This window comes from Clupea harengus, chromosome 17 (assembly GCF_900700415.2).
Source record: "Clupea harengus chromosome 17, Ch_v2.0.2, whole genome shotgun sequence".
NCBI lineage: Eukaryota > Metazoa > Chordata > Actinopteri > Clupeiformes > Clupeidae > Clupea > Clupea harengus.
The window spans coordinates 8,607,173-8,631,184 of record NC_045168.1 but is presented as its reverse complement, the minus strand read 5'-3'; the positions used below and the strand labels follow the sequence as shown (position 1 = coordinate 8,631,184).

The window sequence follows — 24,012 nt, the reverse complement described above, 5'->3', positions numbered from 1 at the left end:
TCTAAAGCAGCTTGCACACTGCCCCGACAAACGCCAACATTCTCCAACAAACGCCAACAAACACCAACAGTTGGGTCAGCGTGCGGCAGTGGTCATTGTCGGGTACTGTCGGATTGGGTAAAGTTGCAGAATGTCTGCCCAATGTAAAGAGATTTCAAACATTCTGACAGCTCGTCTGACAGCTCGCAACTAAGCTCAACTCGCGTGCATAACATCCTCGAGCTCTCTTGGATGTCATTGTTATGTTGGTTATCGGCCAGTTTGTTAAAAAAAAAACCGATATCATAAGTCTATTTATAGATTAGCTTACCCAAACAAACGGTTTTCCAGGCAGATATTTGTCTATTTTAACTTCTACGACTCGTTTAACACTGCAACGTGTTTCTAAATATTAATGTTAAAGGTGACACGTTACATGAGTACGTTTGCGCTTATGTTAGTTATCGGCCACTCCCACTTCATTCCAATTACCGCGTTGGTTTTTCGAAATATTAATATGCACGCATACTGTCGTACTGTCGTCGTAAAATAGGCTGTGCAAATATTTAGGCACCCTAATCATGTTCATGATTTGAATACCTGTAACTACTCAATTCTGAATAATTGCAACACATAATTAGTCTGATTAGCTTGTTAAGCCTTCAATTCCATAGAAAGGTGCATTCAATCATTAGAAAAACTATCTAAGGTAGCCAATTGCAAGATGTGCTTCTCCTTGATTCTCCTCTGAAGAGTGGCAACATGGGGGCCTCAAAACAACTGTCAAATGATCTGAAAACAAAGATTGTCAGTGTTGTGTTGTAACTTCAGTTGATTAAAAAAATCAGTTCATATCCAGCCTGCTCATTGCAAATGTGTTTTTTCTTGTTCATATTGTGTGCGGTTAACAAATATTTTCCTTTTTATGTTGCACTGAAATTAAATGATTTAGTGTGTTCTTGGCCACATCAATTTGAAAGCTGGACCAAAGTGTTTAATTTCATTCAATTACAATTAGGCTAAATAAAAAGTTAAGTTGTAAGTACAGTCTGGAGTCTGGACAGTCTTTTTTTCTCAACGCCTCAATAGGTAGATCTTGCCTGTCACCAAGGCAGAGGTTGTGATCTTTGGCCAAAAAAGGTTGGTGACCACTGGGTTACAGGGTCAGCCATTCAGAGCTGGAGTGGGAGTGTCAGGTTAGGTTTTAAAGATGTTGGCGCGAAGGTAATCTGGCAGATCTATTTCCGGTATACATCTCTTTGCTGTGGCTTAATGTACTACAGTAAATCTGCTGGAACAACACATCCTGAGTCTGAGTTTCTGATTGTGAAAATAGTTTAAGACTTAGAATTCCTCGGCACAGTGCTGTAAAATGCTCTTCTCACTGTTTTGTGGGGTTTCCAACCCAGACCACAAAACGACAAAGTGAACAGCCTGGGCAGCTAGTGTTTGTGTCTCCTTTACAGGACTATGCATCTTCAAAATCAATTTAAAGACGTTAAAGATCTAGGCACCTACCAAAACTTATTTTTTAAAAGGTAAAATCACGCATAATGTCACTTTCATATAATAATCACTGTGGGAGTAGACTAATAATCTAATCAAACTTTCTCTGTAATTTGTAGCCAGATTTGTGATTTTTAGAGTACGATTAACAAACTGGCGCGACTGCTGTCAGTTTTTTATTGCACAAACGACTCACTGCAACACACACTTTTATATATGGAGGTGACACAGGACGCACACGCAGGCCTGAGGTCGCCGTGAATTCGTCTTCTGCCTTTAACCCATCCCGGATCGACCCTCCTCCGGGATCCTCCAGGAGCAGTGGGCAGCTTCTCAGTGCCTGGGGACCAAGTGAACCGTCCATCTCGGTCAGGGACGGACAGGAGTGTTCTGTTCTTTTTGCATGTTTTTCTGTTGGGGTTCTTAGTGGAGGAAACCCCTTGTGAACACGGGGAGAACATGCAAACTCCACACTGAAAGGCCCAGGAGATAGCCCGCCTGAGCACTGAAGGTCTGGGGAAGACCTGCCCCCCAGAGCCAACAGCGCCCCATTCGGGGATCGAACCCATGACCTTCTTGCTGTGAGGCGGCAGTGCAAGCACCTGAGCCACCGTGCCACATGTACATGTAGACTTCACCTTATAATCCATTACACTTTTCATCAAATTCAGTGAAACTGTCCTCACGTTTCTCTAGCTGTTGGTCCAGGGAGCAAAATTCCAGGCATTTCTCTTACACACCCTCTGCATACTTTGGCATATATCAGTACAGTTTCATTTTATAGACATTGACTCGAGATGCAGGTTGAAAGATCTTCCCTGACTATAAACCGAATGTGCTGCAGGGACAAAATAGCCAGCAGAGGACATGACTGAACTGACTGACTGACTGTTTTGTCTGCTATTGACCCTGACCTTTCCATAACTCCCTTCAGATATCCATAGGAACTGGTGTGGTTCCTGCAATATCCCAATGGTCTGTCTAACACAAGCCTCAGCCTAATCTAAGGCCAAATACAATGTAGGTGTGAACCTTTTACCTTTTTCAAGCATAATTTTGTGGCCAGACAGATTGTATAACATCCACACATTCATTTTAATGGCACACTGTCATGTAATGGGGAAAATAACCACATACAATAATAATAATCATTATCATCATCATCGTCGTAATCAGGTCAAGTGGGCTATACAATTTTCTACATCTCTACAGCAAGACATTGTTTTCTATCTGAGAATAACACTGAGTTGGGAATCTAAACCAGACTGATGTCAAAGGCCTTAAATGCCCCCTCCTATTATGTTTGGGGTCAATTTGACCCCATTCAATGTTTAACGTCTCTAAATAAATGATTGACATAATTTTTTTTGCTTAATATTTAATGACTTTTCCTAATTTAATGGGGACAACTGGGTAAACACAAAATTAACATGATATGTTTTCATTGTCCTGTACACATGCTGTACGCATAGGTGTTGTTTGGGGTCAATTTGACCCCAGGCTGTTTTAATTGTATAAAATATATAAGAAATATCAACTTTTTTCATCACATTGTTACTATTCCTGATAACAGAAATTGTTTTTTATTCCAAATGTTATAGATAACAACAATATGTACTTAGAAATAATATGAAGCCATAAAACACCAGAAGCATATCTCTTTCCAATTGGTACACTGTCATGTAATGGGGAAAATAACCACATACAATAATAATAATCATCATCAACATCATTATCATCATCGTCATCATCATCAGGATGAGGTCAAGTTGGCTATACAATTTTCTACATCTCTACAGCAAGACATTGTTTTCTCTCTGAGAATAACACTGAGTTGGGAATCTAAACCAGACTCTGATGTCAAAGGCCTTAAATACCCCCTCCTATTATGTTTGGGGTCAATTTGAACCCATTCAATGTTTTAACGTCTTTAAATAAATTATTGACATGATTTGTTTGCTTCATATTTATCATCACTTTGTTACTATTCCTGATAACAGAAATTGTTTTTGTATTCCAAATGTTATAGATAACAACAATATGTACTTAGAAATAATATGAAGCCATAAAACACCAGAAGGATATCTCTTTCCAATTTTAGGTCAATCAGTCAGATTTTCTGGTGATATGCATATTTCTCCATAGTCGTGTAATATGTTTTCTGGATGTATAAGGGGGATGGGTGGGGGTATTGTTTTATTTAAAGGGCTATTTAGGTAGTCAAAAAATAAACCTAAAGTACCTGACACATAAACTTGGGTAAAACAAATATTTATAATAATGTTTTGGAGGTTTAAATTGCTGGGGTCAAATTGACCCCAAGCATAAAAGATGTTAGTAAATTTGAAGGTAATAGGAGGGGTTAAAATGAGTGAAGAGTGCACAAAATGAGTGAAGAGTCCTAAATGCAACCAGGTGAAATCATCTTTCACAATGCAGAACAAAATAAACGACAAACAAAACATTTCGGAGACCACCACTGGGGAAAACCTGTTTATTCCCTTTCATCACACTTAGTTGTTTTTCATCTTTTCAAACAAGTTTTGACCTTAAAATAACCTCGACCGTTTCAAGGTCAGCAACACCACACTGGGCTGCATGGAACAGTAGATGGCGCAATATACCTACTATTAACTTTCTATTTCTGTCTGACCGTGGAGGTGGAGTGCTAGGCGACTGCTTGAGGCATGATGATTGTGTCCTACGTTAGAACACTTTAACAGGTTGCTGTTCTAGTCATTGACTTTGGGTTTCAAAGGAATGAATGGACTATGTCTGATAATGTTGAAATCATTTATAGTAAATGTTCATCGTTGGCCTAACCTGTTCACTGACCGTGCGCTTATGTATTTTTGTCATGGTTGCATGGTTATTATTATCACGTACATTAAGCTAAACTGTAATCAATTGAAAGCTTGGTAGTTTGCATATTCTTGGCATGGCTTGCAGTTGTGCATTAATATTTTGTTCCTTCAAGCCCTTTAGTCATCATGTTAAGTGCAACTTGTTCTGCTCTCACCAGTATTAATTGTCATATCAGTATCATCGCCTCATAGCGAATATGTCACATGACGTCCTATTAGGCTATATATCTGATTTTTGTGCAAATTTACAACAGTTGATCACTTTATTGCTGAAACTGGACCGCGGCGTGCAGGTATATTATAAGATGATGCATCACTTTGTCTTTTCCAAGTGTCCTACCAGATACTTGCAAGACTATATACAGCCTTCTTCGCTACTTGTCACACCCACCACACAGTTAATTTGTCCACAGTGCAAAACACACTGACACACAGCATCAAACGGGAGCATGAGAAAATACCACCAACTCAATATCGTTGTTTATACATGTTACTGATGCAGGATGTAACATTCGATTGGTTTTACAAACGAGTTCCCAAACAACTCGAGGTTGCATGTGTGGTTGTTTCCCATATTCAGACAAAACAATGACCATAGAGATGGAACATTTTATCTCCAATAAATAGATCTGTCGAGAGGTTACAGGTTACGTCTGAAACACTATAGGTCATTAATCCAAAGCATCATTGAACTTGACTTGGAGTGGAGAATGGTGATATTTGCATATTGTATTCTTTGAAATAAAGCTTGCCATCATGTTTAAGAAATCAGTTCCAATCTAATTATCACAAACTATACATTGTGTTGCAACAAAGCATCATTTGGATAGCTTTTGAAACGATCGATGTGAAAGCTTCTGCATTACAATTCTTCTTTGAGGTGTTTGCGTACCGGTTTACGCCGTCCACGCAGTGATAATCGTGTCTGTCGTATGGCACCCCTCGCTTACCTAGATGTACACGTCGTGTCGTGAGTAAAAATTCTACAACCCCTCCTCTTGTAATCAGCATTGGGTTTACACCAACTTGTGCATCGGCTGAGAAATAGTGCCGCCATAGAGACTGACTCGGTCGAAGCGCTTTGGCGGGAAAATACAGAGAGGGGCGGAGTAATACCACAACAGAATTCCCGGACTTATTCATGCGCCAAATGACAGTCTGCACTTCATTTCGAGTAGCAAGCCCGGGGTGCGAACAATTTGTGGACTCAGCCGCTGTTCACTTCGAAAAAGTCGCAGAGATTTTTGTTGCCACATATGCTGCCAGGGACTATTTCTCTCTGGATATTACTCTCTCAAAGTGTGTGGTTTTGTCAGCATTAACGTTTTTTAACGCATACGGAAAAAATTTTCGCAATTGCCTCCGTTGAGCACACGGTAAGGATTTTGGTTTGATACGCTTTCGCCCGTCATTAACGCGACGAAATTCAAGTCAAATAAGCGTGCATTTTTTATTTATTAAGAATTAGCATCCTCGTGAAATGTTAAGGGTTATACATTGATTTCATGTTAAGCTTGTTGAAGATCACGTTTGCATTTGGTCAATTGCATGCATTTTCCCCAACATGCTTCGTTTAAATGCCCATTAGCCACACGAGATACCGGCTGTTGTAGCTGTAGTGCGTTTGCTTTTGCTGTCAGCTGCTCATGGTTGCAAGTCGATGTTTTGTTGGGAACTAGTTCTGTGTATAGAGCACTTTAACTTGCATTGTATGTAATATTTAAAAGAAAGATTAAGATGGTTATTTATCTCCACTGTCATGAACCAACAGTTAAAGCCTGAGGTATCTAGATCGTTAACGGTAACTGGAAACATTGCGCATGTTTGGATTCTCCTTATACACTGCTAATGGAATAACTTACTTTCGTGCTAATGGGTGGTTATGTCGTTGCAGTTGTAGTGACAGACGTATAATGTTTTTTTTATTATTTCCTTAGGTCGTCAATATGCCGCTAAATTCAAGTTTGGCGAGTAAAAACTACGACTACGAATATGACATGGTTCAGCCGTACTTCTATTTTGAAAACGACGATGAGGATTTCTATCACCAACAACAGGGACAGCTTCAACCGCCCGCTCCCAGCGAGGACATTTGGAAGAAATTCGAACTGCTGCCCACTCCGCCTCTGTCACCAAGCCGACGGCCCTCGCTCTCCAGCCTCTACCCATCAACAGCAGATCAGCTAGAGATGGTGTCAGAGTTTCTCGGGGACGACGTTGTCAACCAGAGTTTTATCTGCGATGCAGACAGCTCAAAGTCTATCATTATCCAGGACTGCATGTGGAGCGGCTTTTCCGCTGCCGCCAAGTTGGAGAAAGTGGTTTCCGAAAGACTTGCATCGCTCCAGGCTGCTAGGAGAGAGTCCTCGACTAGCGAGACCACGGATAGCAGCCTAAGTCGATTGAATGCGAACTATTTGCAAGACCTCAACACCTCTGCTTCGGAATGCATTGATCCTTCGGTGGTCTTTCCTTATCCGCTGACCGAAAATCCCAAACCCAGCAAGGTGACACCGTTAACGACTTTGACAATGGACACTCCTCCCAACAGCGGTAGTAGCAGCGGTAGTGATTCAGGTACGTTTTTGTTCTTTTGATTTTGCATATATTTAAGAATGTTAAAAACTATCGGAAAATGTACGTAAAAGGTATCAAAGTGGGAGCAAAACTGTTAACATTGACCGGGCAAATCTAAATAGACTGCCCCTCTTGTGGGGGCTTTTAAAAATTGCTTCCAGTTGACATTGGAATCTATGCACTGTGCAACATAATCTCTCCATTGAGAAACTGGGGTAATATCAGTCACGGGTGCCCTTGATGTCAAGGGTGGAAAGCGTGAAAATTTGCACTAGATGATCCTTAGCCTATCAGTGGTAGTTGCATAAGCAACTCCCCGACACCTCCCCATCCCGATCCACTGCTATATTCCAGCCTCTAGACAGGCATGAACTGTAGGCTAGACTGTAACACTGCGGTGCTCAAGCATCAGCTGACGAAGAAAGGGGGTGGGGACTGGAATGCAGAGATCCCCCCCCCCCCCCCAAACAGAAGTGTAAAGAGGCACTCAGTTGAACTCTTCCAGTTTCATTTTGTATTTTTATTTGTTGTAACTATATCCTATTCACAATATTTAAATCTGATGACTAATTGTTTCACTCTTCTCCTTGCAGAGGAGGATGATGAGGATGATGATGATGAGGAGGAGGAGGAAGAAGAGGAGGAGGATGAGGAAGATGATGAGGAGATTGATGTAGTGACCGTGGAGAGGCGCCAAGCCGTAAGGCGGAGTGACTCTGACCCCACAAACTCACGCCAGCACAGCCCCCTGGTGCTCAAGCGCTGCCACGTCTCCACCCATCAGCACAACTACGCTGCATCGCCCTCCACCCGTCACGAGCAACCTGCCGTCAAGCGCCTGCGCCTGGAGCCGGTCGTCACCAGCAACAGCAGCAGACCTGGGCGGCAGTCGGGCAGCAGCCGCAAGTGCTCGAGTCCACGGACGTCGGACTCTGAGGATAACGACAAGCGCAGGACTCACAACGTGCTGGAGCGTCAGCGGCGCAACGAACTCAAGATGAGCTTTTTTGCTCTGCGGGACGAGATCCCCGAGGTGGCCAACAACGAGAAGGCTGCCAAGGTGGTGATCCTGAAGAAGGCCACAGAGTGCATCTTCAGCATGCAGTCGGATGAGCAGAGGCTCCTGTCCCTTAAAGAACAGCTGAGGAGGAAGGGCGAACAATTGAGACTTAGGCTGGAACAGCTACGGAACTCTCATGTATGAAGTCTAACCTGAGGAAATATCAAAACAAACATTTAAATGTTCAGTTTTTTTTATGCAAGTTAAGACTGTTGCTCTGTATAGATGTTGCATGCAAATGCAATTTTTTTTTAACTGTCTGATTTTCATGTTCAACTGCCCTCAAAGTTTTAAAAGTGGCAAAATTTAATGATTTGTATTTAAGTCATTTATTTTTATTAATAAAATATAAAAAATAAGGCTGCCGTTTGTGGGGGCCTTGAAATAAATAATCTGTTTTTTGTACATAATGAATTTAATATTTCATAAGAAATGTATTTTTTTGGTCTTGATCGTGTGAGTGTTCAATCTTTTGTTTCATTGTTATTTCCATGTTCAAGAAACAGAAATACATTTCTCGTTCAACTTAACTCCTGTTGCCTGGATTCTTGTATTACTTCCCATGAGTCTGTCAAACAACTATAAACAAATCTAGTTTGCTAGGATGATCCAAAACCCACATGCATAGGCCATACAAGGGAAGGGTTTACATTTTCAAACAAAACATCTGAGGATGTGCTCTACATCATTCATACTATAAGTGTGACTTTGCTTCATACCAGAATTGAGTGCAGGAAAACAAAAGCATTGTCATCACAATCTAACCCTTATGAGAAATGATGCATCAGGCCAGCAGAATTCGACATACTCTGCCTGCAAGTACTGCAGGTTTCTTAATGATCAAGGCTTGATGCAAATGAACACTGGTTGCTGTACAATCCAAGATGTCAATTACCAGACAGTGCTAGTGTGTCCGTGTCACAACAGCAGCATGAAGTGTAGTCCTAGTGAAGTACATCCATAATACCTCCTCTCTGTACTTCTAACAAAGATGAGAGAGCACTTGGCATTCAAGAGACAAATCTCGGCTGTGCTATCCTGCCTTATAAGATGCACAAGAGTATATCCACTGAAGAGGGGGCATGCTCTTAAAATATGCTAATCAGTTGTTAAATCTAGAAAGTAAACGGGCGCTCTGGTGTATATTTACTCCTAGTGTCTGGTAGTTTTATTTACCTGATGTCCCCTGCTGCGTGCATCATCATCTGGTTAACGGAAGATGAATTACTATATCTAGCGTGTAGACTACATCTGCCAACCGCACCTACCCACACTGTAGACCCGCAGTAGCGTATATAATACTTAATTTGTCTTTAATGACGGTTGTCTGGATTTTACACCCTCCCTTATATGATATGACATGTCAAAGTCGCCTATGCTGTCATAATATGAACGTGGAGAAGGATACAGATTTCATTTTGAAGCATAAGCTGCTTGACGTGGTAAATCACTGCGACTGCAACCACCTCGCCCGTGCCAATGTCGCTCCTCGATTTTTATCAAAGGAACAGCACATTCGGCAAACCCGACAAAACGAATCATATTACAGACGCTGTACAAGTGCTCTGCGGTCAAACGTGAATACCCATACGCTTGATCTTCCATTTTAATTTTGAACGCACGTATGTATCCATTTCTGTGGCACTGTTTTGTTCAGAAACCTTCGCAGTGGAAGCGCTGCAAACCCGTGACGTCACACACTGTATCTGACTGTATGCAGAATGTTCCGCCGAGCGCGTGCTCTGAGCACATGGAAAAGGGGGTCGAGATTTAGCGGCTAGGTGAAGTGCAACCATAAAGCAATAACTCTACCCCTCAAAAGGAATATAATTTTGCCATCACGCATAACAAAGGAAATGGGTAAGGACCTTTTTTCTTTCCCTGTCCCATATGCGTTGCCTATTCATGCTATGTTTGATGCCAGACACATTAGCTTATGGAAATACTCTTATGTTAACCAGTCTAAATACATTGATGATAACTGAACAAAGGTTATATACTTGCTTGTCCAGAGCTGCTTAATGTCTATTATTTGTGTTAATGCGTTTTAATGACAGGATGCAAAAAGAAATCAATTGTTTATCAGCTAAGCTAACAAGCTATCATAATGCTGAAATGACATCTTGATGTAGCCTACTTGTAGAACATGCTTTATTCACCTTCACATGCATCTATTGAACAAATGCATCCAACATTTGTATTGATTTTACTTTTGATGAATTGTTATGAAGTTCTAGACATTTGAGTGTCTGGTCTTATTGACAGAGATCTTGAGTTTGTGCATCTTTTATGGCAAACATATTGATTCCATGAGGCAGACCCAGTAATTTGTCACATTTGTTAGACAAACTGTTTGTTATTACTTTTTAATCCAAATGGCAATGCACATGACATAAATTGAATTTATGGCTATGCTCATCATTGCTTACCTTTCCGGTCTCATAGCTTAACATAATTGTGTATATAATGTAACAGCCTAAATGTTTTCTAGGACAGATTTCCCTACAGTAGACTGACTCACAACGTTAAAAAACATGTCTAACAAAGAGGTTGGAACCATGTGGAACCAACATTTGACCATGTGTTTTCTGCATTAAAAGGAATCTACTACTTTGTTAAATCGACAGAGTTTTGGGCTTGTCATGAAAGTGTAATCATTCATTCGCAATCATTCATACAAACCATGATATTTATCTCCTAGTAACCCACTTTTATGAATATGTGCAGCGTTGCATTCGAACTACAATACATCGATGAGTAAAGAGTATGTGCAGAAGTACAGTCTGTTCCGATTGGTCTGTTCGTCCACCCTCCCCAGTCAGTATTTCTGTTTGTATGACATTATGTCTGACGTATTATGCTGTTGTGACCATTTAATGCAACTTCTATGAGGCTTTCCAAATAAATTGACTTAAGCAAACATAGGCAGCTTGTTTGCCAGGTTGTCGTTCTGTTGTGAACAGCCTCTTGTCTGTCTGACCGTGTCATAATAAGCTCTTATCGCTGTGCATAAAAGCATAAGACTTTTCGACAGGAGTATAGAAGTGCCGTGATTATTTATCTTCCGAAACAGCTGGATAACATGTTTTGCCATCAAATGCTAATGCATCCACTCTGACGTTGTAAGTCCTCAAACAGCAAGCAGATTTCTGGAAAGCAGAGGGTCGTTCGCTGGTGTCGATGCCTCTTCCCCATCTGTGTGTGCTGGGATATGTCCCCGTGTTCAGGGAGAAGTCATCCCCCAAGGTTTAAATGTTAGGGTCACATTTCAAAGGTCTGACCATCCAGGATGGAGTCACACCAACATGTCAGTCATGTCTGTCAGTGTCTGTAATGTCTGCTCCTGAATTCTTCAGTGGCCGTAACAGACCGGAATGCATAGACTGAAGTTTGCTGATGTCAGTGTTAGGAAATCTATGAGGAAATACATTTGAATATTCATGCTTTCTCTTTTGGAGTTTTTGTATGGGTTTCATAATGCATAACAAACTCCCAGAATCTAACCAACTTTGTCTTCAGAAACTCAGCAGACTTTTCATAACGCCGTCTTTTTAAATCCTGGCCTCTGAAACAAGCAAAGTTGGCTGGCACGGAACTGTGACCAGCAGACTGTAGCGTGGGTGGTTGAAAGGACATTCAGGCCGAGTAAATTCAACCACACAGTATTTCTCAGTCTCCAGCTGAAACCTGAATAAATCAGAGCTGTTAGCTTAGCGCCATGCCAAGTCACAGCACAGGCACACACAAACACACACACACACACACACACACACACACACACACACACACACACAGACACACACATACATTGCGCACACATAACCCATTTCTATCTGCTCGGACACATGCGAACAGCAGCCCGGCTGTTTCTCGTTCTTTGGATGGCACTGTGCAGGTTACGTAATGCGCCTGTTTTTGGAGCGGAGCATTCATGCTGAGCAAAACTTAGTGGCAGACGTACCCACACAGACACGGCAGAACTCTGTCTGGTGCCTCTCTCTCTCTCTACACACACACACACACACACTCCCACACACACACACGCACCCACACACACACACACCCACCCACACACACACACACACACACACACACACACACACACACACACACACAAACACATACACACACTCATACATGCAACACCCTTGCAGGCCTGGTTTTACCTCCAGCCTTCACACCATTTCCCGCTGACATCATGCTCCTACCTGCAAGCTATGTGTTGCCACAACACTCGCTTTTCTTTTCCTCCATTGTGCATGCTCTTTTCAGTGCCTTTCTCTTTTTATTTTGTGTTGTTTAGCTTTTTTTTTTACATCCGCACTATCCCTTTGTCTCCACCCTTTGGCTTGCTGTCATTCCTTCACACTTGGAATCCCCCTTCCCATTTCTTTTCTCTTTTTTTATCCCCAATGTACTTTTATCTCACTCTTTCGCATTCCCCGCACTCCCTCAATCCCTCTCTTTCCATCAGACTGCGTCTGTGTTTTCTTTGGCCCGCACGGACCGACGGTGTCCGGCTGCCAAGTGCTCTCCTGCACAATGTAGCTGGTTTGTGAGCTGGAGCCAGAGAGGCGCAGCCAGCGCTTAGGAAAATAGAGTTGTGGAAAAAGCCAAGAGGCTGCCCTGATTTAAGCACTTAAAGAGTCAAACTTTCAGTGGATCAGCGGCCAAGCGCTCCCCCTGGATGGCCTCATGGTCACAGGCGGAGAAATCCGAGCCTCCTTCAGCTTGTGCTGCTGTGTCGTCAAAGGCTCCTAAACACACACACACGCTCTGTCTCTCTCACCCACACACACAAGCACACACCTCCTCTCTTGAACAGCTGTTCAGCAAATAACTTGCAGTTTTTTTTACTCTCTCACTTAGAAGGAAGGATGATGTTCAGTGAGCCAGAGAGAAGTAAAACAAAAACCTCTGCTTTTTTACGTCCATCCGTAACATCATGGCTGTTACTCTTACGTAATTCTTTTGGAATAGCCCACAAATGTGGTCCCCATCAGTTCCCCATTGCAGTATTAAAACACAGCTGAGAGAATTCTGACCGTTAGCTAAAGTTTTATTTACGGAACTCAATAAATCAGAGCCTTGGGAAAATACTGCTGCTTACACACAAAACTGTCAGGAAGAGTAATATGCTCAAAAAAGAGAAATAACTGCATTGTCCTTTGCATTGTTTCAATGTGTTTTGTTGCATTATTCATGAAGAGCATATGCTCAGGAATGTCAGTGGTTTTACCGAAAGTAATTTCAGGGATGTCTCTAGTGCCACACATACTAACAAGTAGGCTCAGCAAAGTACAGGACACTTGGGCCTCAAGGTGGTTCATAACATTGGGTGACAAGACTTGTTTCAGTGTGTAGAGAGTGTAGAATGTTTGAAGTGCCACTGCATATTATTTACTTCCAAGGTCTAAAGAAAATACAGGAAGTGAGAGTGCAGGGCAGGATTGTGTCTATCATATCTGAACACGGAAGGGTGGGCTGTGTTTTGAAGTCAAATGAGATGTCGGAATAACTTGTTTTGACTTTTGCAATTCTACATTTCTTGAGTTTGTATGTTGTAACATGCTGCAGTAGCTGTAATGTAGCTTTTTTTTTATTGTAGAAGACTTGTTATTTGTATTTATTTGTAAATACATTTTGATCACTTTTCTCATATTGCAAGGCATGAATCTAATGCTGTGTGTGTCACGTCTCAGTTGTATCCAAATAAGGGCAGCCCATTGTGTTGTGTCTAGCCCCTCAGAGAGACTCAACAGACGAGCACTCAAGCTCGTAAAACATGTCCACCAACAAGTTACACCACTAGGCCTTCAACTCTCCTTTCAAATGCTTTCAAAGGAACGAGGATTCTAAGAGTCGGAAGATATTTTATCTCCTCCATGCACTCGAGGTCCCCACACTCCCCAACTCGAATTCCGAGTAAGTCTGGAATGTGGTGGAAGGATTTAAACAAAAACACCAGTCTTAAGCAGAGAGTGTGTGTGTGTGCGTCTGTGTCTGTGGGGTGGGTGGGAAGTTTCCAGGCTTTCCCTGTTTACAGTGTTGTATCAGGGCCTGTTATTAGCGCGAGTTTTTAATGCTCTTTTAGCCCCAAATGAGAGGGTGTTGTGGGGGGATCTCAGGATGACTGATAAATGCAGGCTGCTGTGCCGGGCGGTCACAGGCACGTCGGGGGTATTATGTAACGGCTCGCTACCACCCACTCTCCCCCCTTCAGCATCCCTAATTACTGCCAAGTCTGGCCAAAGGCACATTGCTCTGCTGCTTCAAATGGGAGGAGAGGCTGCTTTTCAGTAGTCTTTCAAAAGAGGAAGTGAGGAATATGCCAGAAAGTGATACCTAAAAGGTTCTGTTTTTGTTTTAAGTGAAAAGGTCGTCACCAGTGACTTGTGAAGGTAAGGTGAAGAGAGTGAGCACAAGCAGTGGCATCAAAGACTCTTTGTCAAGGAAGGAAGAGGGCTATCGATCGTGATAAATCACTACATTAGAAATTTGGTTTTAATATTTCAGAATGAAAGACACCTCGCTGACTGAAGTAAAGGAATTTATTCTGAAGAAAGTCATCTAATTCAAAGTACTCAAAAGGAAGCCTTTTGAATTGAGAAGAGGTTGATCTGGACATGTTTGTCTTACAATGAATTAGTATTGCTTTGAAGGTTTCAGTGTTTGGTATTAGAGCAAGGGCGTAGTAAGTCAGTGGTTATCTGGTAAGTGCATCTCAGGGTCAAGCTCACCTTTCTGTGGCCTTCCATGTAAGTGTCTACTTCAAAGGCTAAACTGATCCTAATACTAATTGCTCATGTGTGAATATTCTGTCTACAGTGATAGTAAGAGGGTGAAGGACATCAGCAAAAATACAGTCAAAATCCAACAGCCCATTTGTGGCATACTAGATGTCTTGAAAAGATAAAAGATATCCGCTGGATTTCTCAAAAGACACAATCCACAGTTTGTCTCCCTTAGTAAGATGAGTCAAAATATCTAATTTGTGCTCTCTACAACTCTAATGTCTGTGTCTATAGGGCTGTTTAAATGGCATCCGTATATTTGTAAATGAGTAAATCAGGTGACTATCCCTTTCCATATGTGCGGTGTCATGACATGTCACTGGATTTAGCATGCAGCTGCTGCAGAGATTCAGTCCACTGCCAGCAAATGCATCAGAAGGAAGGCAAGGGTGTTAGGCTTGGGAAAATAAGGGGATGGCATGGGGGACCGAACAGCTGATATGCCCTGACAGACCCCTGACAAATGGTGCTGTAACAGCAATCCCTTATGTAACCCACAAACAGTTGAATTACTTTCCAGGCTGATTTAAGTTTTTTAGTTTTTTTTTCATTTGACCCTGTTAATAGAAATATTGCCGCCCCAGCAACGTTCATGATCTCCAGGCTATGGCTGTATGTATAGATTTATTTCCATCTCCATGGGCTGGGCTGTATGAAAACATGGTATTTAGAATCAGATGGAGGGGATTTTATCGAACAACACAACTGGCTCATAGGGTTATAAGCAGCTCAAATCGACACACTTCCCCATAACACCCAATAAAAGTCTAAAGGGATCAAATATTTGTGTCTTTAGAGGTGAGTGGAGAGCAGTGATGGAGATGGGTGGCATGGGGATGTCTGAGCGTGCTGTATGTCTGTTGCTCAGGACATGGGAGGGGCCTCAAAGCATGCCAGGGAGGCGAAGGCATGGTTGCGTGCTGGCAGTGCTGATCCCTGCGCTAGCGTGCTGTGTTCACTGGCTTAGTTCTAAAGCTTCACTGTCATCCAAGACTGAGAAGCTGCTTTTTTATTGTTGTTAATGTTCACTGGGTCATAGAGAGAATTAAATATGTGTGTGGTGGTGAGGGGGTGGGGGAGGGGTGACCCAAAGAAGTCTGGAAGCGCGCAGCAGCAGTCAGGGAAGCAGATATGACGGAGCAAGTCAGGGAAGGGTGAATGGGCCGTCAAACACGCCCGTCGAGACAGCTAGACCTCTTGCTCTGCGGTGTCACTCTCCATATGGTCTGTCAAAGTCACCAGATGACTCACTGAGGAGTCACAACAAGAGGAGAGAGTTGGCAGCTGCAAGGACTTTTAAATGAAAAAAGAGAAGGAAAAGATGATAAGAAAAGGACATGGCTTAGTTAGATGAGTCAAAATATCTGATTGCTCTCTACAACACCAATGTCTGTGTCTATAGGACATGGCAACCAGAGGAGAACGGGTCTTCCGCTGTCCCATTTTCTAGGTTTGGTTTGTGAGTGAGTCATTGCTACTACAAACAGCTTGTTTGTTTTCCAGCCAGTTCACCTCCTGCCAGGCTGATTCATGCGAGCTGTACAACTGACCTACATACATGTAATTCCACTGTGGGCAGAAATAAACAAGGGGCAGGGAGATGTTTAACAGGAAACAATCCCTTGGGTCCCATGACTGAGATTAGAGGCAGTGCCGATGACCTTTGAGCGTAGTATGACCGATGACTGTGTACAAGGAGCCCCAGGTCTGAGCTACTTTTCATACAACAAACAAAGCCAGCGTTGAGCGATTTGGATGAATGACAAGGGCCGGATTGTTTAATTGAAAGATCAACAAGTTTTCGAACGAGTGACTTTTACAAACACACACACACGCATAAGCCGCTCTCATGAAGAAGTCACAGGAGTCTGCCGGCCGCAGAGTGGTTTTAAATTTAGTCGAGATTTCTCTGCCTGGGCAAATGCAGATTCTGACAGGAGAACCCGTATTACTGAAAATACCTGTTTTCATTAATATCTCTTTGATGAGAAGGCTTTAAATAAAAGATGACAACACACACTTGACTTTCTCTTCTGCACACAATCTTCTTTCAGGCCCCCGTAGTTATCATCGATTACCTCATGTTAATTATTTTCTTTATTAATTATCCTTTGCTTAAAAAAAATACCTTGGGAAATTAAACTTCCCATCCTGCCAGCATGCGGTTCATTGTTCCTCCCCTAATGAAGCACAGTGCCTTAATTTGTTTGTTTTTTCCTGGAGGAGAATGATCCATCACAACAGGGGAACAGGCGCACATCCAACAGCGGGCCACCAGCTGCAGACCCCCCACCCCCTAATCTGAACGACGTTCATTAACAACGTTAATGAAATATTAACATTCCTGCTTTTGAGTTAAAGGAGCAAAGGGGGGCAGCTTTCTCAGTCACTTCTGAATTTGAGGTTGGAGGTCACACCTCCGTCCCATGCACTCTCTCTTTCCCTCTGTCTCGCTCTCACCCTGGGTTAATTAGGCTGATTGACAGCCATTGCTGCATCCCCACACAGGAACTCTCACTGTGCGAGTGCCCTGGCTTCCCCAAGGCTAATGCGTGGGTAAGAGTTCAGAGGTATTTAAATGCAGAGGCGTCTGGTAAAATAAAACAACCTTTGTTCTGGATTCTTTCCATTTTTTCTCCTCCTCCTTACCATTAAAAGAAGGTGTTAAGGAGTTTTTTTTTCTTCCTTCAAATTGCATGGTTATGACAGTGAGAAGTGAGTGAAAAGTCATTCTTACCTGAAGTGAGAGTCTACAAGCAGATGTAGATGGGAACCCAGCCAAGTTTTGGAATTACCACAACTGAGAGGTGACAGGCTCTCTCTATCTCTGCCTCTCTCTCTCATTCAGTTTTTGCTTTGTCTTCCTCACAGACCCCAGTGCGCGCACTTTCACTCGCCCATCCTCACCGCTCTCTCTCTCTCTCTCTCTGACGTGGGATACATTGAGGCCCTTGGACCAAGTGTGACAGCAATTCGCATCAGAGGCTGTGGCACTGTCACATAGTGTCAGACAGGACACCAGGCAAGTGTCGGGGGAGCCGCCTTGTTGACAGCCTTTCACACCTGAACCCAGTCTCGCTTGCCAACTGTGGGCCGAGCCGGAGCCTCGGCCCTCAGCCCACTGACACCCACACCCATCCCCCTTCAGCTGTGCCTGTATGTGGAGGTGAGGCTTGATTTCTGTCTGTTCACCACCCTCCATACCCGACTGCGCATCTTCAGAAGAGGCACCAGTGTGCATCATCCATCAGCAGCTTCTCCAAACACCAAAAGCAATGCTAGTATGTTATGCCACCGGTTTATATTGAACCTAAATGAATTGCGGAATGGAACGGGATGTTTTGGCATTATTAGTAAATGAGGGTGAGTAATATTACAACTATTATGTCTTGAAGTCATACAACAAGGTTATAGTTCAAAAGTGGGCAAGATAACATATCTCTTCAAACGCAGTACTGCAGGATAATTTATCCTAATGTCCATAGGATGATTCATTGGGTAAATACTTACACATGGCAAAGCACTTCTCCACACACCCAGACAAAAAAGGGACAAAGTGGATTAGGGGCTGGAAACCCCCTGCCCCCTCACAGTTCTCAAGAAAATTGTAGACGACGAAGTGTGGCTTAAAAAAATGGCATTCGGCTCAGCCAATTCTCTCATGTCTCTCGTACCCGGCAGGCGCCCGTGGGGAGGCTGTAAGCAAAGGGGAACAGAATGCCTGCCATCTCCTCAGGGACAAACACGTTTACAGGGGGAAATGGACTTAGTGCATTAGTGTCCTCTCGGCTTTGATGGGTGGTGCCGTGACCAACCCCTCCTTTCCTCTCACTCTAGTACTGTTTGATGGCCCGATCAGCCCCTTGTGTAAAGCAATCGGAGATTGCCTGCCATCTGGAAAAAACCAATAGGACCTCGACTGATTCATATGGCTCCAGTTCATATCCTTCCCCACTTCATGTGTCTCTCTCTCTTCCAACCACCTAACTTTCTCTCTCAATGTTGAAATGAGGTGTCTGTCTTATCTTCTTGTAGGTCTTGTGATTTGTTTAAGAACTCCATGTCAGAGACCCAACTTTGCCATTAACCAATCTAAGCAGGAACTGAAATCTTTTTGGCTCCTTCTTTGGTTGGCAGCTTTGTGAGAGGTTGGGCTGGATTGATGTTCACTGACTCACATATTTCCCACATCCCCACCACAAGGCCTCCTTTTGATTGCAAGAAACAGTTTTTGCATGAATGTCAGTGGCTGTGTTGCAATCAAATTGAACAGGTTGTCATCTGTTAAATCTTGCTCAATTTGCAGCACAACTCAGTTTCAGTAAGATTATCTGTTACTCTTCCAGACGAAAAGATTACCAATAACCAGACCATACTTTTCTTTATAATGAAATTAGGTTGTATGGAGCTCTACTGGTAATGGTGGGGAAAATCACTCCACCAAATTCTAGCCCTGATGAAAAATTGCTCAAAATATTTTGACCACTGCCAACATGTTTGCTCTGTTAAGCAAACACATGGGCCTATCTATCAATTGCCAAACCTCAAGCAAATATTGACCCTGAGGGCTAGATCACAGACAAGGAGTGTATATCACCTTCCTTCTCTCTTCTGCCTTCACAAATCCTCTAAGCACAATTTGCATGGACAATAGTTGTAAAAACAGGTCAAAGAAGGCATAGCTAGAATAACAGAAGGGCAGCCATTTACAGCAACACAGAAAAATCACACCTCCACCCCTGTCATCAGCTGTAAGAAGGGTCAGACTGAATTAGCATTTTAACAACGCTTGACACCACTCCCCTAGATTCAGGTTTGTCTACGCTGGCTTCTGGTCTACATGGTAAAGCCTTCAGGCCTTTGAAAGTTGACTTTACTCCAGTGCACCACCCCTCAGGTGAGGTAGAGGGTCTGGAGAGGACTCAACCTAGTGCAGATTTATGAGAATGTCTCCTGGGCTCACCCTTAGGATGTCTCACTTGAGATCCTCGCTCTGTAATGACCCCACCAGGTCACTCTCATTTGTACTGTCGTAACCTTTCCATCTGCCAACATTAGTCATCCGACCCATCGAGCTTGACACTTTAAGCACTAAAGCTTCTAGTACTGCCAAAAAACACCAATTCTCACCATAAAGTGAAAGACTGATTGTTTTGAGCTTTCAGCTGCAGAATCCATTTGAGTCAGGCTGGTTTTCAGTGTCTTTGTGGGACACTTTGATCTAAGTAACATGTTTTTAAATTCACTAAATACAATATAAGGTTGTGAAGTCAGATAATATGCCATGATTTTTGCCCCTGCGTGTTGGGCATAGAGTGGCCAGGCCCCATAAAGGCCTTTTTCCGCCCCAGATGATAAAAAGACACAAGCGAAAGGTTAAAGGTTGCTCAGCAGGGGTTGACAGGGTCATTAATCTCAGGGTCAAGATCTGAGGGATGGGCTGTAGACTCAGGAGTCTCCTTAGAGGAGGGTGTCGGTGTGGATAAAAAAAGAATGGCAGGGGGTAAACACAAAATGAACTGTGAGAAAAGTGAAGGGGCAGAGAGCGAGATCAATGCGTCATGTTCTCCAGGCAGAAGTAGGTACCGGTATTTTCACCAATGCAAGAGCACAATAACCTGACGGCCTGCCACAACGTGGTTTTGGGGCCTTGTTGAGGCCTGTCAGGGTCCATTGTTCTGAAAAAGGAGTTGCTGAAGAGACTTGGAACTCAGACAATTCACCCTGAGGCTTCTTTGACACAACTGTTTGAGATGGATTAGTCACATAGGAATAATTATGCAGTTAAATTACTGTATCATCCTGGCACACTAGAGTATTATTTCCAGGGATTCTTTAGAAAATTGCCCTTTTTAAATCGAATCAAGTGAGGGCCAAGTATAACAGGCCCTCTTTCCTTGCACGCCATAGCGTAGATAGCCCTTTATTACTTACTGTTAGCCATCATGAGGTTTCAGTCTGTCATACAATTTCCTATTGTGTGTGGGGCAGAGTGTGTCAATGCCACATGTGTGTGTGCATTTGTGGCTCTATTTCAGAGAAGCATTAAGATTTATTCATTATTTATTAATTGTTCTCTTACGTATCAACGCTTGCGTACCTTATCCAGATTCCAATATCAGTCTGTAATGGTGACCCTTTTCCTCATTTATTTGTATTAATGTTAATCAGATGTGAGAGTGAATGGTTGTATGAACACACCAGCACAGATTCAATACTGAGAAGCTCCATTCCTTTAATGACTGAAGTGCTTAACTGCTCAAAACAAAGTAATCTTTTCATACTGCCAAGCTTGTTCAGGTTTTCGCTAGTTCCTTTTACTGTTTTTTTGTCCGTTTTACTTCTATATCAGGAAGACCAGCAAAGGATGGATCAACTTTCAGTTAATGCTGAGTCACTCCAAGCAGTCTGTGCTGCTGTTGTCAGATTACAGTTTGTTTGGTCGGTGCGGCGATGTTATGGTGGCCTCTGGCAGGCCTAACTGTAAAAGACAGTAACACAAGGGATGGCCGATAATAACTGGTTAGCACAACGGACGCATGGACAGGAAACGTGACCTGTGTCACACAGGGGCAGAGAAATAGAGGGGCGGAGAATGGAATAGTATTTTGTAAAGTTTTGTTTGTAGCATGTGATTTTTGATTGGCACTCTATTGTGTATGGTTGAGCCGATCATGGAAAGCTGTTGAAAAATTGTTAAGCATTTGTCTTATTGCTAATATGCACAGGCTGAAATATACACACACACACACACACACACACACACACACACACACACACACACACACACACACACACACACACAAGCCCTTATCCCCATTCATGTTGAATGAGAGACAGGATTGCACAGGAGGGAATAAGCCAGATCTATAAGTGTGTTTAAACTGATTAAGGATTTACAGTGAGTTACTGTGGTGGCAGGCTGTAGAAGCAGTCTGTAAGAGCAGCCTCTCTCTGTAACAGTGTGTCTCCATGGCTTTACTCTCCCATGGTCTCTCCCTTTCCGTTTCTTTGTCTATCGCTCTTGTAACAGTCACAACAAACTCCAACCAACCAGATCTACTCTTGCTATCAAATCAGTAAGCGTCAGTATTTGAGCAAGCTTGCTTGTTTTTATCCCAGATTAGAATTAGATTAGAAATTAATTAGAAATTGAATTACATAATTTATGTCACTACTGCAACAACTATCTTCAATGAGATTGATATCAGCTAGCCACTTTGAAGGCACAGCTTTTCAATACCCGAATATGGTGCTATGACTCCCAGGCCCCCATGTGCTTTTATGATCTAGATTCTTTGTGTAATGCAAATTCTACATGCATCTCAACCCCACAGGCAAGTACATGAGAAGTCCTGGTGTCTCCCCCCCCCCCCCTTCTGCCCACGGCTCCCCCCAGGCCAAACAGCCCCAGTCTCCGTTTGTCCTGAAAAGGAAGGTTGAAGTAGTGGAGAGGAGCGAAGGTGGCGAGACATGGTGGTCTGGCAGTCATCACGCGTCTCGGAGGAGTGTTTTGTCTCAGGCGTTGCTCCGCGCTCCAGGGCCTCCTTGCCGCGGCGGCCCCGTGCTCGTCCCACTTTTTAAACAAACACAGGCACCCCGTGTAAATATTTGGCGCTCAGCTTTGGAGCGTTCAAAGGCACTGGTGGAAAATGAATGGGGGGGACCCACATAGGCCAGGTCACCTCTGAGCTGAGGCGGCTTCTGCCGAGCGCTCAGACCCAAAGGATGGGTGGAGATGAATGACCTCGGAGCGAAAAGGCTCACAGGAGGGACAAAATACATTTCCCACAGCCCTCAATATAAACAAAGCTGAGGGCTGCGCTGCTGCCGACCTTGTTCTTTCTCTATCACTTTTTTCTCCCCTCTTTCTTTCCTTTAAATTCTCTCTTTCAATTAATAGCCGCCGCGTCATGGGAGAACTCAAGCAGAGCCGCCTCGTTGAAAGAACAGGTTGTGTCAAGAAGAAGGCTGAACCCTGCCATTAACGGATGAATGACATGATTTCAGCCTGCCGCTTTTCTCTGTCAACTTCTGGAATCCCTCACACAATAGGCAGTAAAGACTTCGGCGAAAGCCACGCTGAGCTCACGGCAAACAAACTTCCCACCCTGAGACATCTCCCTGAGCCCGCTTGAGTGACACCTCAGTGTGGGATGGAGGAGGAGACGGCAGACAGTTTAGCGCAGCCGGACTTTCACCCGGACATCCAGGTCATAGAGGGGGGAAATGAGTCCTGTGCCTGTGGGCTAAAAGTATGAAGTGTAAAAGTGTCTCATAACATAGGCCACTTCAACATGAAATGTTTGTGGGATGATAGGAACATGGTATCGTCTACTGAAGGTCACGGAGTGGAATGTGGGCAGCCAGACTGCACCGAGCACCAGAATAGTTTTTTTTTATTATTATGACCCTCAGACTCTTAACACCACTTTGAACACAAATCACACCCTTCAGCTCTCAGTCAAGAAATCCACAGAAATGAACAGGTGCACACACTTTTGTGCAAATATGTCCTTTTCTGACTAAGTTATGGTGTCATTTGCTCATTATCAGGGTTTTTCCTGGGTCAAAATGGCTCTTCGGTGCTCGAAAAAAAAATTCTGTGTCTGTGTTACCAAATCAAACTTTTGTCAGCATTTTGAGTGGACATTTAATTTGCATTTGTACAGGTGTATTCGTGCACGTCGGGCTGGCCCTCGCAGCGGAACGACAGTTTACAACCGCACCGGTTTATTTATCAATGATAATATTAATATTATTATATTCGAGATGCAAAGCAAATCTATCCGCTCTCCTCCGAACGAGCTGAGCTTTCATTGATAAACCAATGCGGTTGTCTGCCTCTCCCGAGGCCCCGCGGTCTACTGGTACTCGTTCAAACGGGTAGACAAATCAAATAATAGCCTACACCTGTGTATGTCCTCAACATAGCAGATAATTTAATACATTGAAAGCCATGAATACTGAAAATAGAATGTTATGCTCAAAATCAGCGCCGACTGATGAAGTCAGGATGCATACGCAAGTTGACTGATTGGCAGCTGGCCGCTCTGTCCATTCGCGCACCTCACAGTTGCGTATTGTTCAGACAAGAAGACACGCTTATCAACTCGATTACTATTGATCAAAACATAACGAGGTTTCGGCTGTAGCCTATACTTGAAACATACTATTGAGACCATATTCGCTTACATGCATTGCACGCGTGATGAATTGCCAATCATTGAAC

At 43.2% G+C, this 24,012-nt stretch overlaps 1 protein-coding gene across 1 annotated transcript in view; it reads left to right on the top strand.

Moving 5' to 3' along the window:
• Positions 1 to 5,503: 5,503 nt before the first annotated feature.
• Positions 5,504 to 24,012, top strand: part of myca (MYC proto-oncogene, bHLH transcription factor a) — a 35,831-nt gene continuing 17,322 nt past the window's right edge. The window contains exons 1-3 of the mRNA XM_012815094.3: positions 5,504 to 5,725; positions 6,287 to 6,926; positions 7,520 to 9,846. Of these exons, the coding sequence (XP_012670548.2) occupies positions 6,296 to 6,926; positions 7,520 to 8,130 (1,242 nt within the window). The 5' untranslated portion in view covers positions 5,504 to 5,725; positions 6,287 to 6,295 and the 3' untranslated portion in view covers positions 8,131 to 9,846. The remainder of the gene's footprint in view (positions 5,726 to 6,286; positions 6,927 to 7,519; positions 9,847 to 24,012) is intronic.